Source organism: Ceratotherium simum, chromosome 2, assembly GCF_057802395.1.
Source record: "Ceratotherium simum simum isolate JZ-2026a chromosome 2, ASM5780239v1, whole genome shotgun sequence".
Classification (NCBI taxonomy): domain Eukaryota; kingdom Metazoa; phylum Chordata; class Mammalia; order Perissodactyla; family Rhinocerotidae; genus Ceratotherium; species Ceratotherium simum.
In genome coordinates, this window is record NC_141901.1 from 22,076,851 (window position 1) to 22,101,585 (window position 24,735).

Consider the following 24,735-nt stretch of genomic DNA (forward strand, 5'->3'; position numbering starts at 1 on the left):
CATATAAAGTAGAGAAAGATGGGCACGTATGTTTTCCCAGGGCCAATCTTCTTCAGCAAAAAGAGGAAGATGGGCAATGGATGTTAGCTCAGGGCTAATCTTCCTCACAAAAAATAAAAAGAAGAAGAAGAAGAAGGATAAATAAAGACTTTTCTCAGATAAATAAAAGCTAATGAAGTTCATCAACACTCGACCTGCCTTAGAAGAAATGCTAAAGGGAGTCCTTCAAGTTCAAATGAAAGGATGCTAGAGAGCAACAGAAAAGCACATGAAAGTGTAAACTTCACTGGTAAATGTAAATATATAGACAAATATAGAATATTATTGAACTGTAATGGTGATGCATAAATCACTTTTAATTCTAATCTGGAAGTTAAAACACAAGAGTATAAAAAATAACTATAACTACAATATGTTAATGGATACATAATTAAAAAGATGTAATCTGTGACATCAATAACATAAAGTGTGTGTGTGAAGAGAAGTTAAAGATTAGAGTTTTTATGTGCAATTGAAGTTAAGTTGTTATCAGCTTGAAATAGACTATTAAAACTATAAGAGGTTTTATATAAGCCCTATGGAAACCACAAAAAATACCTACAGAAGATATACAAAAGAAAAAGAGAAATAAAAACATCATTACCAAAAAATCAGCAAAAACAAAGAAGACAGCAAGAGACGAAAAGAGTGACAAAAAAGCTACAAGACAAACAGAAAACAATTACCAAAATAGTAAGTTCTTTCCTGTCAGTAATTACCTTAAATGTAAATAGATCAAACTCCCCAATCAAAAGATACAGACTGGATGATTGGATTAAAAAAAAAAAAAAAATTCAACAATATGCTCTTTACAAAAAACTACTCTAGATTTAAGGTGATACATAGACTGAAAAAAAAGGATAGAAAAAGATTTTCCATGAAAATGATAACCAAAAGAGAGTAGGAGTGGTAATACTTAGACAAAATACTGGGTCACAAGAGACAAAGAAGGGTATTAGATAATGATAAAAGGATCAATTCACCAGGAAGATATAACAATTATGCCCCACTTACAATACTGGATTGAACATCCAGACAGAAAATCAATAAGGAAACAAAGGACATGAACAACACTATAAATCAAAGGGACCTAATAGACATATACGGAATATGCTACTCAACAGCAGCAGAATATATATTTTTCTCAAGTGCACATAGAACCTTCTCCAGGAAAGATCACATGTTAGATTACAAAACAAGTCTTAACAAATTTAAGAAGACTGAAATCATACCAAGTATCTTTTCCAACCAAAATGGAATGAAACTAGAAATTAATTTCCACAAATATGTGGAAATTAAACAACACACTCCTAAACAACCAATGGGTCGAGAAAGAATCAAAAGGGAAATTAGAAAATATCTTGAGACAAATGAAAATGAAAACACAACATAACAAAACATATGAGAAGCAGCAAAAGCAGTACTAAGAGGGAAGTCTAAAGCAGTAAACACCTCCATTAAGAAAGAAAGATCTCAAATAAAGAACCTAACTTTACACCTCAAGAAACCAGAAAAAGAAGAACAAACTAAGCTCAAAGTTAGTAGAAGGAAGGAAACAATAAAGATTAGAGCATAAATAAACAAAATAGAGAACAGAAAAAAATAAACAAAAATAAGAGTTGGTTTTTGAAAAGATAAACAAAACTGACAAACCTTTAGCTAGACTAAGAAAAAAAGTAAGAAGCCTCAAATTAATAAAAACAGAAAGAGGAGACATTATGATCAATGCCAGAGAAATAAAAAGGATTATAAGAGACTTCTATGAACAATTATATCCAAAAAATTGGATAACCTAAAAGAAATGGACAAATTCCTAGAAACTGACAATCTACCAAGGCTGAATCATGAAAAAAATAGGAAATCTGAATATACTTAAATTAGTAGGGAGAATGAATCAGTAATCAAAAACTTCCCAACAAGAAAAGCCCAGAACCACAGGATTCACTGATGAATTCTACCAAATATTTAAAGAATTAACAATCTTTCTCAAACTCTTCCAAAAACTGGAAAAGGGGGGAACACTTCCAAAATCATTTTACAGAGCCAGCTTTACCCTCATACCAAAGCCAGACAAAGACACTACAAGAAGAGAAAACTATAGGCCAATATCCCTGATGAATATAGATGCAAAAATCTTCAACAAAATACTAGCAAACTGAATTAAACAGCTTAAAAAGATCATACTCTATTACCAAGTGGGATTTATCCCTGAGATGCAAGGATGTTTCAATACATGAAAATTAATCAATATGATTAACAGAAAAAAGGATAAAAATTACATGATCATCTCAATAGAGAAAAAGCATTTGACAAAATTCAACACCCTTTCATAACAAAAGTTCTCAGCAAACTAGAAACAGAAGGAAATTACCTCAACATAATGAAGGCCGTATATGAAAAGCCCACTGCTAACATCATGCTCAACAATGAAAACCTGAAAACTTTTCCTCTAAGATCAAGAACAAGGCAAGGATGCTTATTCTCACCACTTCTATTCAGCATAGCACTGGAAGTCCTAGCTGGAGCAATTGAGCAAGAAAAAAGGAACAAAAGTCATGTAAATCAGAAAGGAAGAAGTGAAAGCATCTCTGTTTGGATTACATGATCTTACATGTAGAAAACCCTAAAGATTCCACAAAAAGCTGTTAGTACTAAGAAACGAATTCAGCCAAGTTGCAGGATACAAAATCAATGAAAGAATCAGTTTTGTTTCTATACTAGCAGTGAGCAATCTGAAAAGGAAATTAAGAAAACATTCTCATTTGCAGTAACAACAAAACGCATAAAATACTTAGGAATAAACTTAACCCAGGAGGTGAACGACTTGTATAATGAAAACTACAAAGTTTGCTGAAAGAAATTAAAGAAGATGTGGATTGGAAGACTTAAGATTGTTAAAATGTCCACACTACCCAAAATGATCTACAGACTCAATACAATCTCTGTTAAAATCTGAAGGATATCTTTTGCAGAAATAAAAGACAATCCTAAAGTTAATATGGAACCCCATGGGACCCCACGTAGTCAAAACAATCTTGAGAAAGAAGAACAAAGCTGGAGGCCTCATACTTCCTGACTTCAAAGCATATTACAAATCTACATTAATCAAAATAGCATGGTACTGGCGTAAATACAGACTTATAGACCAAGGGAACCGAACAGAGAGCCTGGAGATAAACCCACGCATATATGGTCAAATGATCTTCAACAAGAGTGTCAAGACTACAAATGGGAAAAGGATAGTCTCTTCGACAAATGGTGCTGGGAAAACTGGATATTCACATGCAAAAGAATGAAATTGGACCCTTATCTTACATTATACACAAAAATCAACTCAAAATGGATTAAAGACTTAAACATAAGACCTGAAACTATAAAACTCCTAGAAGAAAAATAGGAGACAAGCTTCGCAACATTGGTCTTGGCAATGATTTCTTGGAAATGACACCAAAAGCACAGGGAACAAAGGCAAAAATAGACAAGTGGGACTTCATCAAACTAAAAAGCTTCTGCACAGCAAAGGAAACAATCAACAGAGTGAAAAGGCAACCTACAGAATGGGAGAAAATATTTGTGAACCATATATCTGACAACATGTTAATATCCAAAGTATATAAGGAATCCCTACAACTAAATAACAAAGAAACAAATAACGTGATTTAAAAAAATAAGCAAAGAGGGGCCGCCCCGTGGTGTAGCAGTTAAGTGCACACGCTCCGCTGCTGGCGGCCCAGGTTCAGATCCCAGGCATGCACTGTCGCACCACTTGTTAGGCCATGCTGTGGCAGTATCCCACATAAAGCGGAGGAAGATGGGCATGGATGTTAGCTCAGGACCAGTCTTCCTCAGCAAAAAGAGGAGGATTGGCATGGATGTTAGCTCAGGGTTGATCTTCCTCACCAAAAAAAAAAAAAATAAGCAAAGGGAGCAGGCCCAGTGGCATAGCGGTTGAGTGCGCACACTCTGCTGCGGCGGCCCGGGATTTGGATCCCAGGTGCACACCGGCGCACCGCTTGTCAAGCCATGCTGTGGCAGCTTCCCATATAAAGTAGAGGAAGACAGGCACAGATATTAGCCCAGGGCCAGTCTTCCTCAGCAAAAAAAGAAAAAAAGAGGAGGATTGGCAGATGTTAGCTCAAGGCTGATCTTTCTCATGAAAAAAAAAATAAGCAAAGGACTTGAATAGACATTTATCCAAAGAAGATATAGCCAACATATCTTGGCCGTAAATGGCCAACAGGTATATGAAAAAATGTTAAACATCACTAATCATCAAGGAAATGCAAATCAAAACCACAATGAGATACCACCTCACACCTGCCAGAATGGCTATTATCAAAAAGACAAAAAAGAACAAGTGTTGGTAAGGGTGTGGAGAAAAGAGAACCCCTGTAAACTGCTGGTGGGAATGTAAATTGGTGCAGCCACTATGAAAAACAATATTGGGGTTCCTCAAAAAATTAAAAATAGAACTGCTATATGATCCAGCAATTCTAATTCTGGGTATTTATCCAAAGAAAACAAAAACATTAATTCAAAGAGATATATGCACCCTTATGCTCATTGCAGCATTATTTACAATAGCCAAGATATGGAAGCAACCTAAGTGTCCATCAATAGATGAATGGATAAAGATGTGGTCTGCATATATATATACAACGGAATATTACTAAGCCATAAAAAAGAATGAAATCTTCTCATTTGCAACAACATAGATGGACCTATAGCTTATTATGCTACATGAAATAAGTCAGACAGAGAAATACAAATACCATATAATTTCACTTACACATGGAATCTATAAAACAAAACAAACAAACAAAATAAACAGAAACAGACTCATAGATACAGGAAACAAACTGGTGGATACCAAGGGAGGAGGGGATGGGAGGGCAGGCAAAATAGGTGAAGGAGATAAAGAGGTACAAACTTCCAGTTATAAAATAAATGTCTTGGGTATGTAATGTACAGCATAAGGAATACAGTCAATAATAATATAATAACTTTGTATGGTAACTAGACTTACTGTGGTGATCACTTATTAATGTATATAAATATCGAATCACTATGATGTACACCTAAAACTAATAGGATATTGCATGTCAATTATAGTTCAATAAAATATAATTTTTGCATAATAGGACAGTATAGCTGTCCATGAAAAATATGCCTCAGGAATGATATCATTTTTATAAAATAAGATTATTTCCAATTTTAATTAAACCAAATTATTTAAAACTAGCCTCATGAAATAGATTTTCAGGCCTGCTCAAATTGAGAGCCAAACGTCATCATCTGATAAAACATCTTCCAGAAATGAAAACTGGTGTGAAGCTTTAGAATTTGTTAAACAGAGAGAAAAAAAAAGTAAATCTATATTTATTAAGGAAAAAATAATTACACAATCAATTTTGGTAGCATGTAAGCTGTAACATGCCCAGAAATATCAATATTGTGGAAGATTTTTTCAAAAAATAGTTTTTAAAAGATAGTAAAATGTACATCTTTTATCCTAAAACAGATATTAGCATTTATTTTGAGAAAACAAAAATAAAATAAAGGGATGCCAGCCCTGTGGCCGAGTGGTTCAAGTTCCTCGCACTCCACTTTGGTGGCCCAGGTCTGCGGGTTCGGATCCTGGATGCGGACCTGCTCCATTCATCAAGCCATGCTGTGGCGGCGACCCACGTACAAAATAGAAGAAGACTGGCACAGATGTTAGCTCAGGGCTAATCTTCCTCAAGCAAAAAAAAAAAAAAAGAGGAAGATTGCCAACGATGTTAGCTTAGGAAGCAAATCTTCCTCACCAAAAAAATTTAAAAATAAAATAAAGGGGTTCTGCTACACAGAGCTCATGCAAAAGGACCATCTAGCAATTATCTACGCTCATTAAAATTATCTTTTCTCAAGGAATCTGAGACACGACTTGAATATTGAGTATCAGCTTCAGAACCCTTAACCACCCATCTCCCGTCTCCTTATTTCTTCCCCAGAAGAGCACACGTTACCTGGATCATCACCTTCGAGTGCCTCTTCCTGAAAGGCTCTCTCCTCTCCTACCAGTCCAAACCCTGTCTGTCCCCTCTCAGCTCTCCTTTAAAATTCTTCACCAAACCAACTTTCATTAAAATTTCCCCAACTAATCTGTCTCATTTTATTTGATCTAATTCGCCTGACAAGTCACCACATTATTTGCCTAGCACAATTACGATGTATATAATTATCTGTTTGTTTCTTTCTAAAATTTTCTATTTGTTGACTTCCCCTTGCACGTAAAACCTGGATCACTCATCAGGGCCTATAAGGCTTTGACCTGCTTCCCTCATGATGGCCCAACCACACCAGTGTTTTCACAGGTCCCAGAACACACCAAGAATGCTCTCACCTTGGCATTTGCTGCCTTCTCTTCCTAGAACACTCTCCCCCAAGATCTTTACATGACTGCCTCTCCCTCCTTCAAATCTCATCCCAAATGTCACCTCCTCAGAGAAAACTTGTCTGGACTCAGCCCTTCTAGAGGAGCTCCACCCCCACGATTCTATCTCATCAGGCCACTGTTTAGTCTTCAGAACATCTGTACTTTCTGAAATTATCTTGTTCAGGTGTTTCTTTGTTTATTTTTAGTCACTCCTCCTAGCGTAGCAGCTTCACGGGAGCAGGACACCATCAGTTTCGTTCTGTGTTGATTACGCCCCATGCTTAGAACAATGCCTTTCAAAAAAACATTACATGCAAAAGGAATAAATGAATGAACGTGTATTTTAACTACTTCTTCCCTTAGGTGAGTAGATCTTCACACCAACTGCCTCACCTCAGGTCTCTCGAGAGCTAATATGCTATCTGAACGTGAGAGATGAATGCAAAAATGTTTCTGAATGAGGATTCAGACAGACAATTCGGGATGTTCATTGTGTGTCCAAAAAGTTCAGATTCACAAAACTATGTTGCAAATCAATTCTTTTTTTTTTTTCCTGTATGAGTGATAAGTTATTTTAGCCAATGATTAAATGTAAGTTTGTCTTACAAAATTTTATTTTCTAACAACTGGGAATAATCATCTCCATTTTGGTTATGCATTTGATGACCTGTGCATGAACGAGACAAATGGAATACAGCAGCAGCCTGCCTCACCTTCTGAGAAGCAAGAGTAAAACAGGTGTTCTGAGAAACCCTCACCAACCCCTAGTGCAACAGGAACATCAGAACCGCACCCAGCAAGATTTAAATCTCTTCATGGACTATTATGCAATTAACATTGTAAATCTTATTTTACCTAAAAGAAGCACAATCACCAAACCAAGCTTTAAAGTCAAGGCTAATAAGACCCCCTGCCATATTCACTAGCTTCTTCTTTGCTCAAGAAATACCTAGGCTCTGATCATTTGAGATGCTGCTGTATGAAAATATGCTGCCCACTACAGAACACAATTAGTAAGCATCTCCATGGCTATTTTAAGGAAAAGAAGACCTTCCCTTTACTCCTCAGGAAAAGTAAAATATAAGAACTCTAAACCCACCTAATAACTCTGCTTCTCCTTTCCAGTCCATTTGAGTTTGCCTTGCTTGGAAATCTGTTAGCGAATCCTGGACCACACTGTCACCCTGTTGGGAACACAAAGCACCACAGACCACGGTGTGGTGACGCCTGAGTTAACACAAACCTCACTAAGGACTCCTCTTCAAATCTGGAGGAAAACTTAGGTACCTTTGCTCTGGAGGTTAACACAAAATGTCTAAATGGACACAAACTAGTGCCTCTTTCACCAGTAACTCTCAGAATCCCCCTCCTGGTACCATCAGTATCACACTGGTCCTGAAAGCACAAGACATCCAAGGAAAGAGAGTTCATGTTATTGTATCTGTCACTTCAATCCAGTGTTTTCAAAGCACTCTTTATAGCATATAAATAACAGTAATAGGAAAGGAGAATTTTTTGTTTGCCCAAAAGGAATACGTCCTGTTTTAGCAATTATGAGTTTTTGATGAATCCCCATATTCCTCTAAGTGAGTTTTAGTAAAATAAGAACAGATGCATAACTGTAGAAAAGAAACTTTACAACAGCCAAGAAACGATGTTGGGACCCTAAAAACAGAAAATGTAAGAATTAAAGACTTTTTTTCCCTGAAATGTGCACCAGTGTAACCCATGTGATCATGTGATGGTGTCCACTGAGATTCTTTTCCCTCCACAGTCTGGACGTTTATCGCTTTACTTATTTCCCCGCAGCTCCCTTCATGGCTACATCACCAGAGAACACATTATACTTCTACAAGCTTCTGGTAAATTTTGATTCCTTAGGTACTCATAGAAAGAACACGTACTTTTTAGCTTAGCAGTCCGCAAATATTGGCATTTTCACTCAACATTATTATAGACGGAGGATACACTAATTAGAACTCTCTCACTTACATATAACAATAAATTCTAAATAAACTGCAGTTTTCTGAGAAAAACTAAAAGCAAAACAGAGGGAAAGCACATAAAGAATATTTCTGAAAACATATGCAAGCTAACTAGTCAGAGGGGGAAATAAAGCAGTCCTGCATAGAGAGAGCATGCTTCGCCAAACCAGTAGCTATTATAAGGGGATACATAAGGACACAGAGAAAAATCAATTCACAAAATGTAAGTAGTCATAAAAAGAAGATTATCTACTAAAGACTGCTAAAAATTGATTCCTTATGAAAATGGGTATGTTTGGTTACAGATCTGAAAGAAAAAGTTTTAGCAGTTCAAAACAATGTAGATACAATAAATATTCATTTGAAGGGATAAGGGTAAATCTAAGTACCTGTTCTGCAATGTTTTAATTTAACACTAACAAGGGAAATATCAAAGTGTGGAAGTACCACTATGATCTTTAAGACTGTGAAATGCCCAATGTTCAATTAAATTTTTAAAATCTCACAAGCCTAGGTAAAGAGGTGTCCAAACCAAGTTGAGGTTCATCCTTGTCAAGTAAAAACTAATGGATCTGGGCAAAAATAACCCAGGCTACCCTTTTCAAATAGCGTTTTCAATAACCTGGAAGAAGTCTCAGGGGTCACGTGACTCTTTCCCTGAGGACATCCATCAACAATACCAACATATAAAACACAAGGCATCACTAGGGAGGTAACAGAAATAAAACAGAAAAATAAAAAATAAAAAATAAAAGGAAAAAGAATTAACCAGAAAGCCACTCTTAGGCTAAATTATGATTCCTCCTCATCTGGAATACTGCCCACAGTTCTAATTGACACTTATCAAAGTTTTAACTGAGCAGAGAGCAGTTCAAAAATGGATAAGTAAAATAATCAAGAAGACACTATAAGTGCTAAGAAAGAGATTAAAAAATAGGACTATTAGAAAGGCAAAGACTCAAGACACCCATCATCACAGGATTATAAAAGCATAAAGAGTTGAGTGAGAATGAATTCTAGATGTGGTAGGGGATAAAGATAAAAAACACAATGTCCCTATCTTTAGAAGGAAATGGCATGACTTTGTTCACAAAATTCACTAGGCAAATGGCTTAAAACCTAAAGGATGCCATTTTATAAGAAATCAAATGAAAAGAAAAACTTTATTGCATAGAATGTAAGACACCACTTACCTTAAGAGAAAGTACAGGCTGAAATGTGGTTAAATACAAACAGTTTAGATAAATTAAGTTTATGAATATTAGATCCATGAAAAATTTCTCATAATGTCATGATGTTCAGGGTACAGTCGTCCCTTTTAAAGCTGGTTTTAGAAAGGGAACTATGGCACTGTTTTTAAATTTCCCTTGGTACCAGAGGTAAGAGTAGAAACACAGAGCTAGATGAATTACTGGTCTTGATCCAGCCAAGATATTCAAATATTAGTAAAAATGAAAGGCAGAGAAACAGATGAAAGATAGAAACATCATCTCATTCTGTTACTATAAGGATATTACCTAACCTATGTAGATATTTAATCCATAACTAAATGGTAGTGAATGCGGCCATACGCCTGCCTGCGAGTTCAGACCAGAGGATCCCAATTGAATGGCTGAAAGGAGCCACCATTCATTTCCTCTCTTGCAATGTCCCAGGTTCTCTTCTCCTATACTCTTCAATATTCTATACTTGAACTCCTCACTCAGGGGTTCCTCTATACATTACTTATTAAGAGAATGAGCCATTTTGATTAAAGGACCATAAGGGAAATTAAATGTTTTATCTGTCCTCAAATTCTAAACTTCACTTTAAAAGAATCATGCAATAATCTTCAATGAAACTGATACCTTCTAGAGAACTTCTATTATAGTTCACCTGCCACCATCCACTGGAGACCATAGTCAGAAACTAAAAAAAACCCACAGTCTTGGTCTTAAGTCCGTAACTGAAACTAGAAGCAATGAACTAAAAAAGGAGCAGAGTGGGGCTGGCCCAGTGGTGTAGTGGTTAAGCTCGTGTGCTCTGGCCTGGCTTGGCGGGTTTGAATCCCAGGCGCAAGTTTGGATCCCAGGCGCAGAGGACCAGCGGTGAATGTTAGCTCAGGGCCAATCTTCCTCACCAAAAACAAACAAACAAACAAACAAAAGGAGCAGAAGGCAAGAAAATTATGTAATTTCAGGTGCTGCCAAATTTTTCCTGTTAAACATTTACCCCAAAGGGGGAAACATGGCCAATAACAGAATAGCTGTTTAAAAAAAGGAAAAGAAAAAACAAAGGAAGTAAAGGGGAAAGGAGGGAAGAGGAAAAGAGGGGAAGGGAGAGAGAAAGAGGAACATGTCTGTAAGTCCTAAGCTGAGAGGAAACCATAGCTATCAATTTAAGAATCTTTACTACCAAACTTGTCTAGAATCTTCTTATATGCCTCACCAAAGCATTTCTCTTACTTCAATCATATTTTTAGTCTATACATGAATATGTAATTGATTAAATTTTACCATTATCCACAGGCTAAGATAACTAATTTTAGTAACTATAGGTATAGTTTTTACAAACATTTTTAGGTGAAAGTCCCTTCCTTCCAAGTTGATCCATTAATTATCTGCTTGCTACTCAGATGGAAGCTCAAAGACAGATCCCACTTAGACACTGAGTTTTCTAACCCGCATGAATTCCTCTAACATTCTAGGCTCTGCGCTCAAAAGAACACAAAACAAAGCACCAGCTTTGTTGATGAAACCTTATGCTGATTAGAAGTGTTAAAACAAACCAGGAAACAGCATGTCCTAGGCTGACTCCGATATGCTCCACTTTATTCAGCGTTGAACATTGTGAAATCAAGGGATTGTATCTGAAACACGTGATAAATCTGGGGGACAAGCTTTCAATTTGAAGGCACTCTACTGGATCTAGGTTCTGTTTCCTTAAAAATGTGCTATACCAGTTTATGTCTGTGTTGCCTATCAAAACACACATGAATTCAAAATGGCCCATGTGGTAAGGATCTTTAGAGCTGCTCTACCAGAAACAGTTGCTGTGTGAGGTTTCCCAAGCTCCATCCTACCCTACCTCCCTACACCCACAAGGGGCCTGGGGACTGGAGGCCCTCTGTATTAGGTCCTCTATGTCAAAACCCTTCAGACAATATCTAAAACCAAGACAGAATATTCCTGAATCATACCCTACACAATGGGGAGCAAAAAATGGAGATGGCAAAATGGCACACACATATGACCCCATGTGTGTAAAATTCTGTGTGGAAATACATTTGTGTGTGGACACACACACCCCCCTCAGTATATCCACATGTGTATATATGCCTAAAGAGAGGTCTCGGTCAACTCTGGGTGGAGGAATTTCAGATGTTTACTTTCTTTTTTATACCTTCCTGCACTGTTTGGATTTTGTACAAGATGCTATTATTATTTTGTGAATGTTAGAAAGCAAGAAAGGAGTAAAAGTCTTGTAATCCTGCAGGTACAACATTAACTTGGTGTGTCCTTGCAATTCTTTCCCTCTCTCCTCCTCTTTCCATCCAGGTCCATCTCTTCCTTCCAGGTAAGACTCCTGCAGCTTTAAATCGCTTTCCCTGACTTACCTCACCTGGTCATGCCTCAGCACGACCAGCGCCCAGCCACACAAGTTTCAGCATAATATTTTAGTTGCTCATTTATGGCCTTATAATTGTACTCTAGTTTTCCATGGGTATATATTTTGCATTCAAATTTATGGAACTGCTGCATCTTCTGCTGCTGGTTCTTGCTAGTAGAACACAGACACACCAGCAACTTAAAATGAAGAGAGTGTGTCCCAGGTGCACAGGTCGGAAATCTGATTTGGTTTGTAGGAATAAAAGAGGAGCCCAGGGTGAGAAAACACAACAAAGTAATGTAGCTTCTAAAGAGGCCTTTTGGTTCAGTGGAAACAAGCTTTAGAGTCACCTGAACGGCAGCTCTGAAAGTCTAATGCTTGCTCTGCCATTTTCAGCATCTCAAGCTAAAAAAGGCTGAGTGGCCTTGGGTTAAACCTTCTGTGTCTCAGTTTCCTGATCTGCAAAAGGGAGATGATGAAGAACGTCCTTTCTGTTTCCTTACCAAATAAGAGAGAATACATGGGACAGTACTTCTAAAAAGATACAGAGTTGGACTAAATGTTTATTGGGTATCTACTATCATGAGACATGGTGCTGCACACATTCCTCTACAACTATCTAAGAGAAAGGCACTGGAGATGGAGCCACCAGAAAGAATCTGAGCAAGGCACCGTTTGTATCTTTCTGAACTATAAGGCACTTAATCTGTCTGTGTCTCAATTTCCTCATTTTACAAACGTGAATTAAATACATATGTCTAAGGGATGTGGAATTAAATAATATAATGTTCCTTAAAGGGTATGATAAAATGCAAACATGATCTAAGAATTTTACAGCCATTATCATAATTGCTCTTGACAGATCTACACTGGTCAAATTTTACTCTAATACTATTTGACTGGACTTTACATTTAAGTCCTGCTTTTAGCTTAGACTAAATAAATCATCAGCCAAAAAATATTTTTTAAATGTATTATAATGTATCTCTGGAATAATTTCTCTCATTCTCAAATAGCCATTCCAGCTATTAAATAACGTCATAGCCATTATTTTTAAATTACATTCCTTTATAATCACATCAGTTTGAGTGATATTTTATTGATATATAATACTCATACAGCACTTTACTAATTTTTTTTTTACCAATATTAACTAGTTAATCTTCATATATCCTTTGGAGATAAAATCATTTTCTGACAAACTACTTTCATGTTTTATAATAAAAACCTAAGTGTAATTAGGAAACAGTGCATGAAAATATCTCAATTGTACTTAATATACTAACCCATGAAAAACTATTTCCATTTTAATCCTTTCATTCTGAAAGTCAGGACAGTATGACCATATGGGCAGGGAGGGGAAGCAAATATAAGTTATTTCACTAAGAAAGTAGCACAAAGTAGGGAGAGTCCTAGGAAAACTGGAAACTGGCAAGGTTTTCTTTAAGACTTCTCTATCTCCCTTGGTACCTAATTCCCTTAGGACAGCACTCCTGGGTTATCCTCACCCTCAGAGCCCAGCCCTTTAAGTGGCTCCTAGATAATCTGGTAAAATAATCCAAGCTACTAGGCTAATACGCATCCAAGAAGTTTACACAGTCTACTGTCTACGAGTGCTTTTTCCAGAGATCAACCCAAAGGACGTAAAGTATTTATGGGATGTTTAGACATTTTTCAGGTTTTTTTTTGTTGTTAGAATTGTGTTCCTAAAATCTAAATTTAGGTCCAAAAAGTTGAACAAGAAGAGTAAAAGCATCCCTTTCAGATGCCCTCCGGACAACATGTTATTGTGTCTATTAATAAAATAATAAAAGATGAGCATACGCTTTCCAAAACTGAAGCCAAGTATTTAATATACCTGGGTGCCTATACAAACTGGAATGATAGCCACTAAACCACTGTCTATAGAATCATGTAGTATCACTCACTACCACACACAATCAGCTCTAGGCCTGCTCTTCATGTGCCAAACCATCCCATTTGCCATTAAGGGACCCATAAACTAAAACATAAATGGGTTCTCCCATTCAAACACCTTCGATGGCTCCTACGCCTAGAGACACACTGCTTAACTGTTTCTTTTAAAAGTCCCTAAAGGCAAAGAAAAATAAAACCCTAAGATGACTGGGGACATAGGGTGACACAGTTACCTAAAATGAGAGAAATGTCCTTGAAATCTTAGGTTGTAAATCAATAATTCACGTGAATTTTGGATTAGCGACCTCTACATGTTGAAGTGCTCCTGGGATCATAATGGACTCTCTGCTCCTCTCCACCTGCACTCTTTCCCCAGGTGATTTCATCCAATGTCTTGACTTTAAATGCTTTCTGTATAATGATAACTTCCTAATGTATATCTTCAGCAGAACTCCTCCCCTGAACTCCAAACTCACATTTTCAGCATCATTTTTCCTAAACACCACACTTCCTACTCAACATCTACATTTGGATGTCCTCATAGGCATCTCAAATTTAACATGGCTGTGCTGGCCTGGAATTGGCCTGAGTTGTTTTGCTAAACTACCTGCACAGCACTGTCCCCTGGTAAAGGCATGAGACATGCTGATCAAGACTGTTGTTTTATAACCATGGCCTGAAGAGCTTCAGGGAGGTTAGTTCCAGCTTGTCAGCATCATTTATTGATAACAGAGTGATGGATGATTTATACCTGGTCTCCACTGAGACTCCTGGAAAGCTGGGCTGCTGAGGCTGGTTATATAGCAAGAAAATGCCTATGTGACCAGCAGGGTATCAGAAATCCCGGCCAAGATGCCCTTTTGGGCTCCCTGGTTCTGAGGTGTTCCATGCACACATTGGTGGTTCTTGATCTAAGAGAGAAGTATGTCCCGGCACAGCCTTGCAGAGGCCACGGCTCCTGGCCTGTCCAGACCGCCTGCTGTGATGCAGCTTCCGCCTGTGGTACATATCTTTATTTGGGTGCTATTGTTTCATTGTATCATTTTCTTTCAATAAACTGCAGATCTTTAAGCCCTATTATTTTGGGTCCTGTGATTCTTTTTCAATAACTGAACCCTGTCTAACTGACACTATGAGTGCAATGTCCAAAACTAAGCTCCTGACATCATCCCCACACCAGCTCGTTCTGAGCTCTTCCTCATCTCAGGAAAATGGGACCTATATTCTTTTAGTTCTTCAGGACAAAACTTTTGGTGTTATCTTTGACTCCTCACCCTTGCACTGCCCATCTTGTCCATCAGGAAGTCCCACTGGCTCTCCTTCCAAAATACATCCAGCATCTGACCGTATCTCACAACCCCCACTGCTACCCCCTTAGTTCAAGCCCCCCTCATGGATCACCAGAATAATTACAACAGCCTCATAACTGCTCCCTCGGTTTCTGCCCATGGCCTCCTGCAGTCTACTTTCAACTCAGCAGCCAGAATGATCCTAGTGAAACATAAGCCAGAGCAGGACATTTGTCTGCACCAAAAAGCCAAACTCCTTGTTATAACTTACAAAGCCCTACAGGACTTAGCCCTCATGACCTGCCTCACATCATCTTCTACCACTCCCTCCCAGCATCCTTGCTGCTCCTCTACATGCCAGGAACACTCTCACCTCAGGGAGGGCCTCTGTGCAAGCTGATCCCTCTGCCTAAGTGTTATTCCCCAGACAGCCATTTGGCTAGCTCTCTCGCTCCCTTTATTTAAAAGTCCCCTTATCAGTGAAGCTTCCTCAGTGACCTTATCTAAAATTGATCACCAACACCATCCAACATTTCCTATCCCCCTTCCCTGCTTTATTTTTTCTCCTGAGACTTATCACCATCTAGCATACTTATCTTCCCCAGCAGAACGTCAGCTCACCAAGGGCAAGAATTTTCACCTGTTTTACTCTCCACTGTATGTCAGTGCAGTGAATAATAGGAATTCAATAAATATTTTTGAATGAATGAATGATTATACGATTAACATGAAACAATGTTTTTCAAAAAAAAAAAATAGTCTAGTTCATCGGCATTCTAGGAAGGCACGTAGCTCCAGGTATCCCCTGGCACACAATCACGACCAGGTACCCTCAATGGCACACCTACTCCAGGTGGAGGACAGCAGGCCTAGGATAAAGCCCACCTCCCTAGTGTGGGCTCATGCTCCTGCGCCCACACCTGGATAATTCAGTTACCGGAGCACCCCATGTCTCTTCTGCCTTGAATGTCTGTTGATTCCCTTCTCTTCCCGTGGAGCCCTCTGATTCTGCACTTAAAACCCAGCTTTCCTTTCACTTTTTCTGTGTCTTCCCAACTCGCAGTAAGTGGTTAAGCTCCGTCTGTAAGTACTTCTACTGTAACTATGTTTACAGCAGTCTCCTCCAACTGACTTCGAAGGAGGGAGTGCTTTAAGAGAAGCAGTGTTTTATCCATCCGTTTATCTGGCTCAATACCCAGAAGCAAGGTCTACACGTTAGAGGTGCTCAATAAATGCTACCGAATGAAGCAGTCAAAACCAAACGAAGAAGGAAAGCGCAAAGAGAAGATAATGACCCATTCAGTGGAAAGACTCCAAAGATCCAGACCTGAGGCCACCACGTGACCTTGTGCAAATGTCAGTTTCTTCAGCCAAAAACAGATGCCTCCCCAACCTACCTCACAGAGGAGCTCAAAGAAAACAAAGGCAGATCTTCTGTGAGGTATTTTTATTATCAAGGTATAGGTTATAAATTTTGCCCTACTTTTTCAATCCCGGAATTGATTCAGTAAACATGGAAATGACTAGATTGAAGCCCAGGTATATTTAATGTGACCACGCTTATACTGGTTTATCACATTCAAACAGGAGAAAACTAGGAAGTGTTGTCCAAAAAGAATATTAAAATCCAGTTTATATACTCTCCATGTATACCGAGAGAGAGAGATGCTATATAATGTATATCACTATGTACAGAGGACTATAATTTGATATTTATCACATTCTAATACATGAAATATCAGAGAACTTGACAGCAAACTTCAATGCTTATTACGTTTTTCTAGAGGCAGCAAATACAGGAGCTAAGAGCATTAACTCTGGAGTCTATCCACTTAGGTTTGAATAAAAATGCACTGTACCACTGCACGCTCTTGGAAAATTAAGCTCTCTCTGCCTCAGTTTCCACATAAGTTAAATACAGATAATAAGGCACTTACCTCGTAGGGTTGTTTAAGAGAATTAAATGAGATAATACCTATAAAGGGTTAGAACAGTGCTCACTAAACTTTTGACTATTGTTAATAGTATTCATTGCTTAAAACTTACAAGTGTTTCCATATCTTTTTCTGTACTGACATCACACTAACTTAAATGGAATGGAAGGTGAAAATCAAAGTGCTCAAAATACTTCAGCCCAGGCAAGATCTCTTTGCCTTGATATCCCTGCGCCCTCTTCAACCTCACCTTGGAGGGCTGGTATCAAAAACAGCACTTAGAGGGAACGCACATGCTGGGACTCTAACAGAAGAAGCAGTTGCCCTCGTGCACCTTAATGCTCCATTTCCCTCTCTGCCCCCTCACTGCCGCCCACCTTACCCTGTGACATAACCACAGCAAGGAATGAGGTTACCACAGCCCATCCAGAGGTGTAATTAATAGCCTGGAGCCTGGGGCCAGATTAGATTAACTGTACCTGACATTGGCCTTACTGTCTGACTACTCACTTCCTCCTCCTTCCCCACTCTTCATAAAAGGAATCCAGAATTCCTTCTCCACCAACACTAGGACTGAACTTCTAACTTCTCCAACCACGTCCACTCTCAGCATTGAAAGAAGCTGAGCCCTGAAAGAGCAGAGATTCCTGGGAATAATGCCAGACCAAATTCTGAAGACCTGAACTCACATCCTAATAATGCTATCCAGGGTATCCTTGAGGCTGTGATACTACTGTTTAAGGTACCTACTCATGAGGTTCTAAGGGATGATTAAATGGGAAAATACATGTGGGAAAAACACTCAGAAATTTATGAGGATCATATGAACAAAATGAAATTCTACGTAATGATTACTGGCTCATTTGCCTTCCTCCCTATTTAAACACTGATCTTGATGCTTGAAACCATGTCGTTATAAACATTTCTTCTACCAGAAGAAATTATATTCAAAAAGAAAAAAATAATTTATTAAAAATATAGAGTTATAAACGTGATTGATATGACAACAAATAAGAGGCAACTTCGCATTGAAAAATACTGAATAAGCACAAAAATACTTAAGATTTTTAAGAAGCAGAAACACTCAATCAGCAACGAATATTAATAAAGCTAAAATGGATTGCCTAGGTAAAGCAAAAAGAAAAAAATTAAATCTTATATTGAGCTCTGTTTGTGTCCATTCCAAAAACAACGTAGCAAAAATGATCAGTCTCCACCTCCAGACTGTCCCGACCTGCCATGACCTTCAAGTCATCTTCATAGCTCTGAATAAATCTGAGTAGTACTGAACAGTGAGACCACTTTCAAATTCACACATGGTTTCCTCCAGCACTGTTCTGAAATTCCAGGCATTTTTCTTCCTGCCCAAGACCAACAACCTCGCTTTAGATGATAAGAATGCAACTACCTGAATTAGATGCTTCACTCAATAAAGAGATAAGGGGGCAGGGGGGAATAACAATGGCAGCAAACAAACCTAAACCTTTTTGAGCACCTAAATGCCTTATGTGCATTATCTCTCTACTCTTAACAGACACCCGATTTCATAGGTATTCTTTCCTCATTCTAGATAGATCATGTAAGGCTTAGAGAGGAACATTACTTGTTCAAGATGACACCTCTAGTAAAGTACTCAACTGAAGTTTAAAACACATCTCATCTGATCCTGAAGAAAAGCCTAAAGGCTTTTACCACTACTCCATGCCACCTCCAGGACAACCTAGAGGTCTTCTAAAACCCAAGGGAAGAAGGGATTCTTCAAAGATTTTTAGCACCTCTTAGGACTATGCAGCACAAAGAGAGAGTGAAGCGGAAGTGATCTTACGTAAGAACAGGCAGTGAGGCGGCTGGGACAATGATATTAGTTGGCAGTTTCACTGTCAATACCGAAAATGTTGCTATCAGCTAAAAATAGTAGAGAATTCAGTATATAAGTATCTGAAGAGCCCTTTCAAAATTTAAATCAAATGGGTGAGATGCAGAAGTGTTTGAAGGTGGTAGGAGCTAAATGTGGGTCAAAGAACATTAGCTTTGATAGCTTTCAATAAAACTTGAACAAGAACTTGTATGTGTGTTTTATAAATAGAGGGGGGTATGAAGGGTAGAAGTCGCATCTGCAGATCCGTGGCAAGAGGAACTAAGAGAGGAAAGGTCTTAGAATAAGAAACTAGATTAAAACTAATAATAATTTTTTCCCTCAATCTACCATTCCGACTCATTTAAATGATGTAAAACCAAATATGAGGAAGAACCTACTCAGATGATAACTCACAGATAATTTTCAGTCCAATTTGACTTATACCAGGTTAAAAAAGTAGGTTCTATAGGAAAATGAATATATGTACAATTAAAATGTTTTCAACAACCAGTCAGATCTCTCCTTGAAAGAAAATTCTAGGGCTTTCTTCTTGTCCAAGCTTCTTGGTTTAACCAATGAATTGTTTTATGTCAAAGAAATCTACAACAAAAATATAGCCAACTCCAAGGAATCTAAATGAAACTTTTAAATCATTTTGGGATTAACTATTAAAACAAAATGTTTTTCCATAAGGATACTATTCTGCTATTATCGAGTAAATTAAAACTAAATTAGTTTTTATTCAAAAACTCTATTTTTCTGTGTGGTAGTAAATTGCTTTTAGTTGGGGTTTAGAGAAGCTGTGATTAATCACTTCTCCCTAGACATCTAAAAAAATGCAGTTATCAGAGTTATACTTTGGCTAGATTAAAGATGTAAGCCACAACTTGTTAACCATGGAGGGTACCCATCTCAAGAGGGTCACACCACAAACTCATCTTTTCATATCTTGTGATGGCCACTGCCATCACATAAGGCAGAAAGATTAATGCACTCTTTCTGCCTTATGTTTTCCTTTCCTTTGCCACAGCAAAGTTTCTCAGTTGGCAATGATCATCTAACCAGGAGGGCCTCCGGCAAGGTAGCCCCATGTCCACCATGCCCACCGGCAGTTCCAAGCGCAAAAGAAAAGAAAGCAGGAAAACAACAGGACAGAAAAATAGGAGAGCAAGAGTAGAAGGGGATGAGAAGAAACAGTGAGAGGGAGAAATAAATGAAAAGGAGAAGAAAAGATGGCAGAAGTAAGAAAAGAGGGAAGACACGCAGAAAGCAGACAAGGAAACTATGGAAAAGAAGTCCATGCGCAAGGAGAAAGAGGGATAGCGCCCCACAGGGCCATCAGCATAGCGCTGTGCTTTGAGTCGTCTCCTCTTCCTCTTCCTCTTTCTTTCCCCGTAGAGGAAACAGAGTAACAACTTTGTGCCATTACCTGGATGAGTTCGTCCAGCTCAGTCGAATTGACACAGGAGTGTTGGGAAATGAATGTTTGCTTCTGGATCACGATGGTGGTCCTCTGTGAAATCTCGTGAGGCTGTTCCAATGCTTTGAACACGGTGGCTCCGATGATCAGATAGAGGACAACCACCAGGAAAATCGTGGAGACTGTCTTCCATTTCATAACATTAATGGTCGTGTCACTCTCCACCCGGGAAGCAAGCACTGTAGGTTTCGTGGAAAATGAGAGCCTCGGTTTGGAGTTCTGAGCGGCAGATTTAGGATCCAGCAAGTCAGGTGCCGCCACTGACAACAACAGAGAACGAAGGTTAGGTTGGAGGAGATTAGAGGGGTAATGGTTGGGCCTCTTTAAGGGGTCAGCAAAGGTTGACTGAACTCCGCTTGCTTTCCTGGTGGAAGCCCTGGAACCTAAACCAGAACCCATTAGATTGCATCCAGGACCATATAAATGGGTTCAAGGAAAAGGGGGTGGGTCTTAGCTCTCTGCTGCTATTGGGATTCCAGACGAGAGGAAAAAAACAGGAGGTGGACCACGAAACTTAAAAATAATAAAAGAATGCCTGAGATCTTCCTAATTAATTTCTAAATTTATATCTGTCCACCATGCTAGTCAACAAAGACTTACTGAAGTCCTAAGAGTTGACAGTACTAAACTAGATATTTGAATACTCATGAAGAAGGCTCATGATTTATTCCTGTTCTCAAGAGCTTAACACTCTCTACCAGAAGCAATGTAAAGAACATTCTCTATTTTTATTTAAAAATTCATTATAATTCATTATCATAAAATTATATGAATTTATTAAATTCATATAAATAAAATTCATTATTATAAATAAATATAATAATGGTATTATAAGAGAATTTGTGATCTGACATTGTTACTCAGAGTAAAACATTAGTAATTCTCTGGCAAAACATGATGGTTAATAAACCATTCAAGAGCCCGATCATTTCTTTTTGCCTGTTCTCTAAAGTGGGCTCGTGATTAAGCAATCTCTATATTTTGTTATTCGATCTCTGACATTTTTAAAAAACAAAAGGATTGCCACCCAACGTAGCACAATTTTAGATGCAGACTAGACATGATAAGTTCCTTCCATTTCCAGAGTGAACATTATCAAGAAAAAAAATTAAAACCTTGTCTCACACCTTAGACCCTACATGCTCTGTACAAAGCTAATTGCTCCATTAGACAGGATTTATGTGTTCTCTTACAGATCCCCATATACTCCGAGGTGACTCTAAATCCATTTATTATTCATCTCAGCTGTTCAAAAATATCATTAATGGATTTCTTTTTAGAAAACACAGGAGATACTAGAATACCACTTGCCAAGGGGAAAGTAAGTTATCTACAGAATATTTGATTGGAAAGGCAACATTGAACCAAAAGTGTTAATAGAATAGCAGAAAAATAGGAGACTTAAAAAAACCATCAACTCAACCAGAACAATCGAATTAAAGCCCGTAATTGGTATAGATATAAGGAAAATTATTTGAGTGTACATAATACAGCTTTGCTAAAATGATAACCTAATCTAAAAGACACTTTTAGGTAAGTATATAAGAAATCCCGATGGAATTGCACCCAAATACCCTACAGAAACCTGAAATTACTTGAGGATAAGCAGGGAATGAAGAGTGTCAATTGTCACATGGCTACGTAGCCTATCCTCTTGACTACCACTGTGAGTTAAATGTGAACACAGTTTGAGTTCATAAAATAAACCTTCAGTTGCACATCAAAAAGAAGCTTTGCAAACAAAACTATTTGAAGCACTAGACCTAAGTAGTGTTGTGCAATGATGGCAGCTAACAGAGGGTTCCTCACCCAGCAAAGCTCTGAATGGTTCTGACTTTGAAGAGATGAAGTCAGAGCTGTGATGAGGTAACTGCACCCATGACTCCAAGCGGGGAGTCCACAGACGTACAGCTCATTACAACAATTCCCTATGGTTCAACCTGCTATAGACAGGTATGTACACGTCTCCCTCCTGGTGCGGTCACCTGCTCCGAGTAAAGCCACTAACTAGTAGACATCTTTAACGTGTAATATTTAAAAAAGCAACTTCACTCAAAATTAGCACTGGATATGTTTAATGTTTTAATTAAAAAAAATAACTTCTGTAATAGAAATGCTGATAGCTGAAATCACTGTCATCTGCTGTCTAGCCACCCCACCCGCCTCCAAGCTGCTTAGTGAGTCTGAGTGAAAAATAAGATCATAATCTAAAATTAAGCCATTTTTGGAATAAAAATAACAGAAAATCACACAGAAGCTCTACATTGTCTCTCTGAAGGAAGCTTCCCAAGCCTTTCCTCTCCAGTTCTCTGTGCTCTCATATTTCTGATTTTTCACATCAGTGGTTTCTAGTCTGCAGAACTGGAAAACACCAAGACTGTTTACCTTGATGCTCCTAAATCCCAATCCTAAATCCCAATGCCAAACTAAGACATCATCATTATATGCTTTTGGGGAAAGCAGACAGATTTTTTTTAAAAAAGATTGTGTGTGTGTGTGTGTGTGTATCAAGCTAATACATTTCCTGATGAGTTTAATTCTTTTAAGCTATTGCCTTATTTTTTAATTAGCAGAAATATATATAATGCACATTTGGCAGACAGAATGGGCAGAAACTGGGGAAATATCAAAATAAAAAACGACAGCCTTTCCTCTCGGTCTAATATGGGGAACTCTCTGCGTTTGCATCTCCACATCGTGTGATGTATGATCGGAAAGAAAAGCTCCTTAGAACGAGGAATCAAAGATTCGCCCCTTCCATACACTCTCAGCACCAACACTCTCTCTCTCCTCCGCCCCCAGCACATCACAGTCTCCTCTTAATCCTGGTCTCCCATCCTCACCCAGGTATGTCTTCTTTGCTCATAGCCACAAGTGACTACTCAATACCAGGAGAAATGAGCTTTTTTCAGCACCACCGCCTGTCCCACCACGCAACGGGCAACAAGTGTGACCAGGGTCACCATGCGTCCTGCCTGTCGCTACTCCCAAGGGCTGACCCTCCTCCTCCTTCGGAAACTCCCCAAGGTGTTCCAAACCCATATCCAAGGCAGATGCAGCACCAGCGGGAGAGAGGGAGAAACAGCCAGGAGAGGATCGGGGATAGGCTTGCCTCCAACCCCAGATTATGACCCGACACCTTGGACGGGAAACGAAGGTGGAAAACGTCCACTTGCTGCCAGCGGGGCATTTGCAGCCCTCCCAGGACAGGCTGGGGCGGGAAAGCGCGGGGCGGGAGGTGGCGGCGGGGTACCCGGGGGTCTCACCTCCCGTTCTATAGCCGGGTCTCTCCCGCGAGGCGCTGGGAAGCATGAGGCATGCAGCATTCAAGATGTTTTTTGAAAAAGACAGACTTGAAGCTTTTACAAACACGCCATTGTACTCACTTCTTATTCAGAGACGGGCTGCGCGCTCCGAGCTGCACGGGCAGGCATTTTCCCCGGCTTTGTTTTACAAGGTGGAGAGAGCGGGGCTGGACGCGGGGGGTGGGGGGAGCGTGAGAAGAAACGAAATCGCGGGAAGGAGGGGACACCAGCGGGCTGGGCAGAGGGCGAGGCCGAAGCCAAGTTGGGCTCGGGCGCCACCGCCCCCGCGCGCGCCTGCGGCCGGGCCCGGGTCACCCGGAGAGCGCGGGCGACCCGGGTCCCGCGCCGGCCCGCAGCCGCCGCCGCCGCGCGCTCCGCCCCGGGCTCTGCGCTGGCCCGGCCCCGGCGCGGCGCGGCGCGGGGGCGGTCGGTGCAGCCCCAGCGGCCGTGCGCCCCGGCGTCTTTGTGCGCGAGCCTCGCTCAGCCCCTCTTCGCATGTCTTTGTGCGTCTCCCCCGGCGAAGCCCTCCGTGCCCCGAGCAGGGGGTGTGGCACGGTCTCGGCGGGCAGGGCGCCCTCCGCTGCTCTCCCTTCCAGGCTCGCTCCTCTCGCCCCTCGCCGGCTCCTTTCCCTCCTTTCGGAGCTCCCTCCCCTTCGTCTCCTCCTCCCTCCCTGTCTCACCGCCTGGGCTCGCCTCTCCACACCCGCTCCTCGCTCAACCCTCTCCTGCGTCCCCCCTGCCTGGTGCTCCCTTCCGAAGTCCCCCTCAGCCCGCCTCCCCGCCTGAGGACACAGCCTTGGGCTCACCTGCTGCCTCTCCTCCTCTCAGCCTCTTCCACTACCCCTTCATCCTCCCCATATCCTCACTCGCGCTATATGGCACACAGGGCTCCAACTCATTTCCTTCCCGGTCGGGGTGCAGG

General features: G+C 39.8%; 1 protein-coding gene across 1 annotated transcript in view; it reads right to left on the reverse strand.

The window, feature by feature from the left end:
* Positions 1–24,338, reverse strand: part of KCNK2 (potassium two pore domain channel subfamily K member 2) — a 132,034-nt gene extending 107,696 nt beyond the window's left edge. The window contains exons 1-2 of the mRNA XM_004424912.3: positions 23,895–24,338; positions 20,458–20,768 (exon numbers count right to left, since the gene is read on the reverse strand). Coding sequence (XP_004424969.1) covers positions 20,458–20,768; position 23,895 — 312 coding nt within the window. The 5' untranslated portion in view covers positions 23,896–24,338. The remainder of the gene's footprint in view (positions 1–20,457; positions 20,769–23,894) is intronic.
* Between the last annotated feature and the right edge of the window lie 397 nt (positions 24,339–24,735).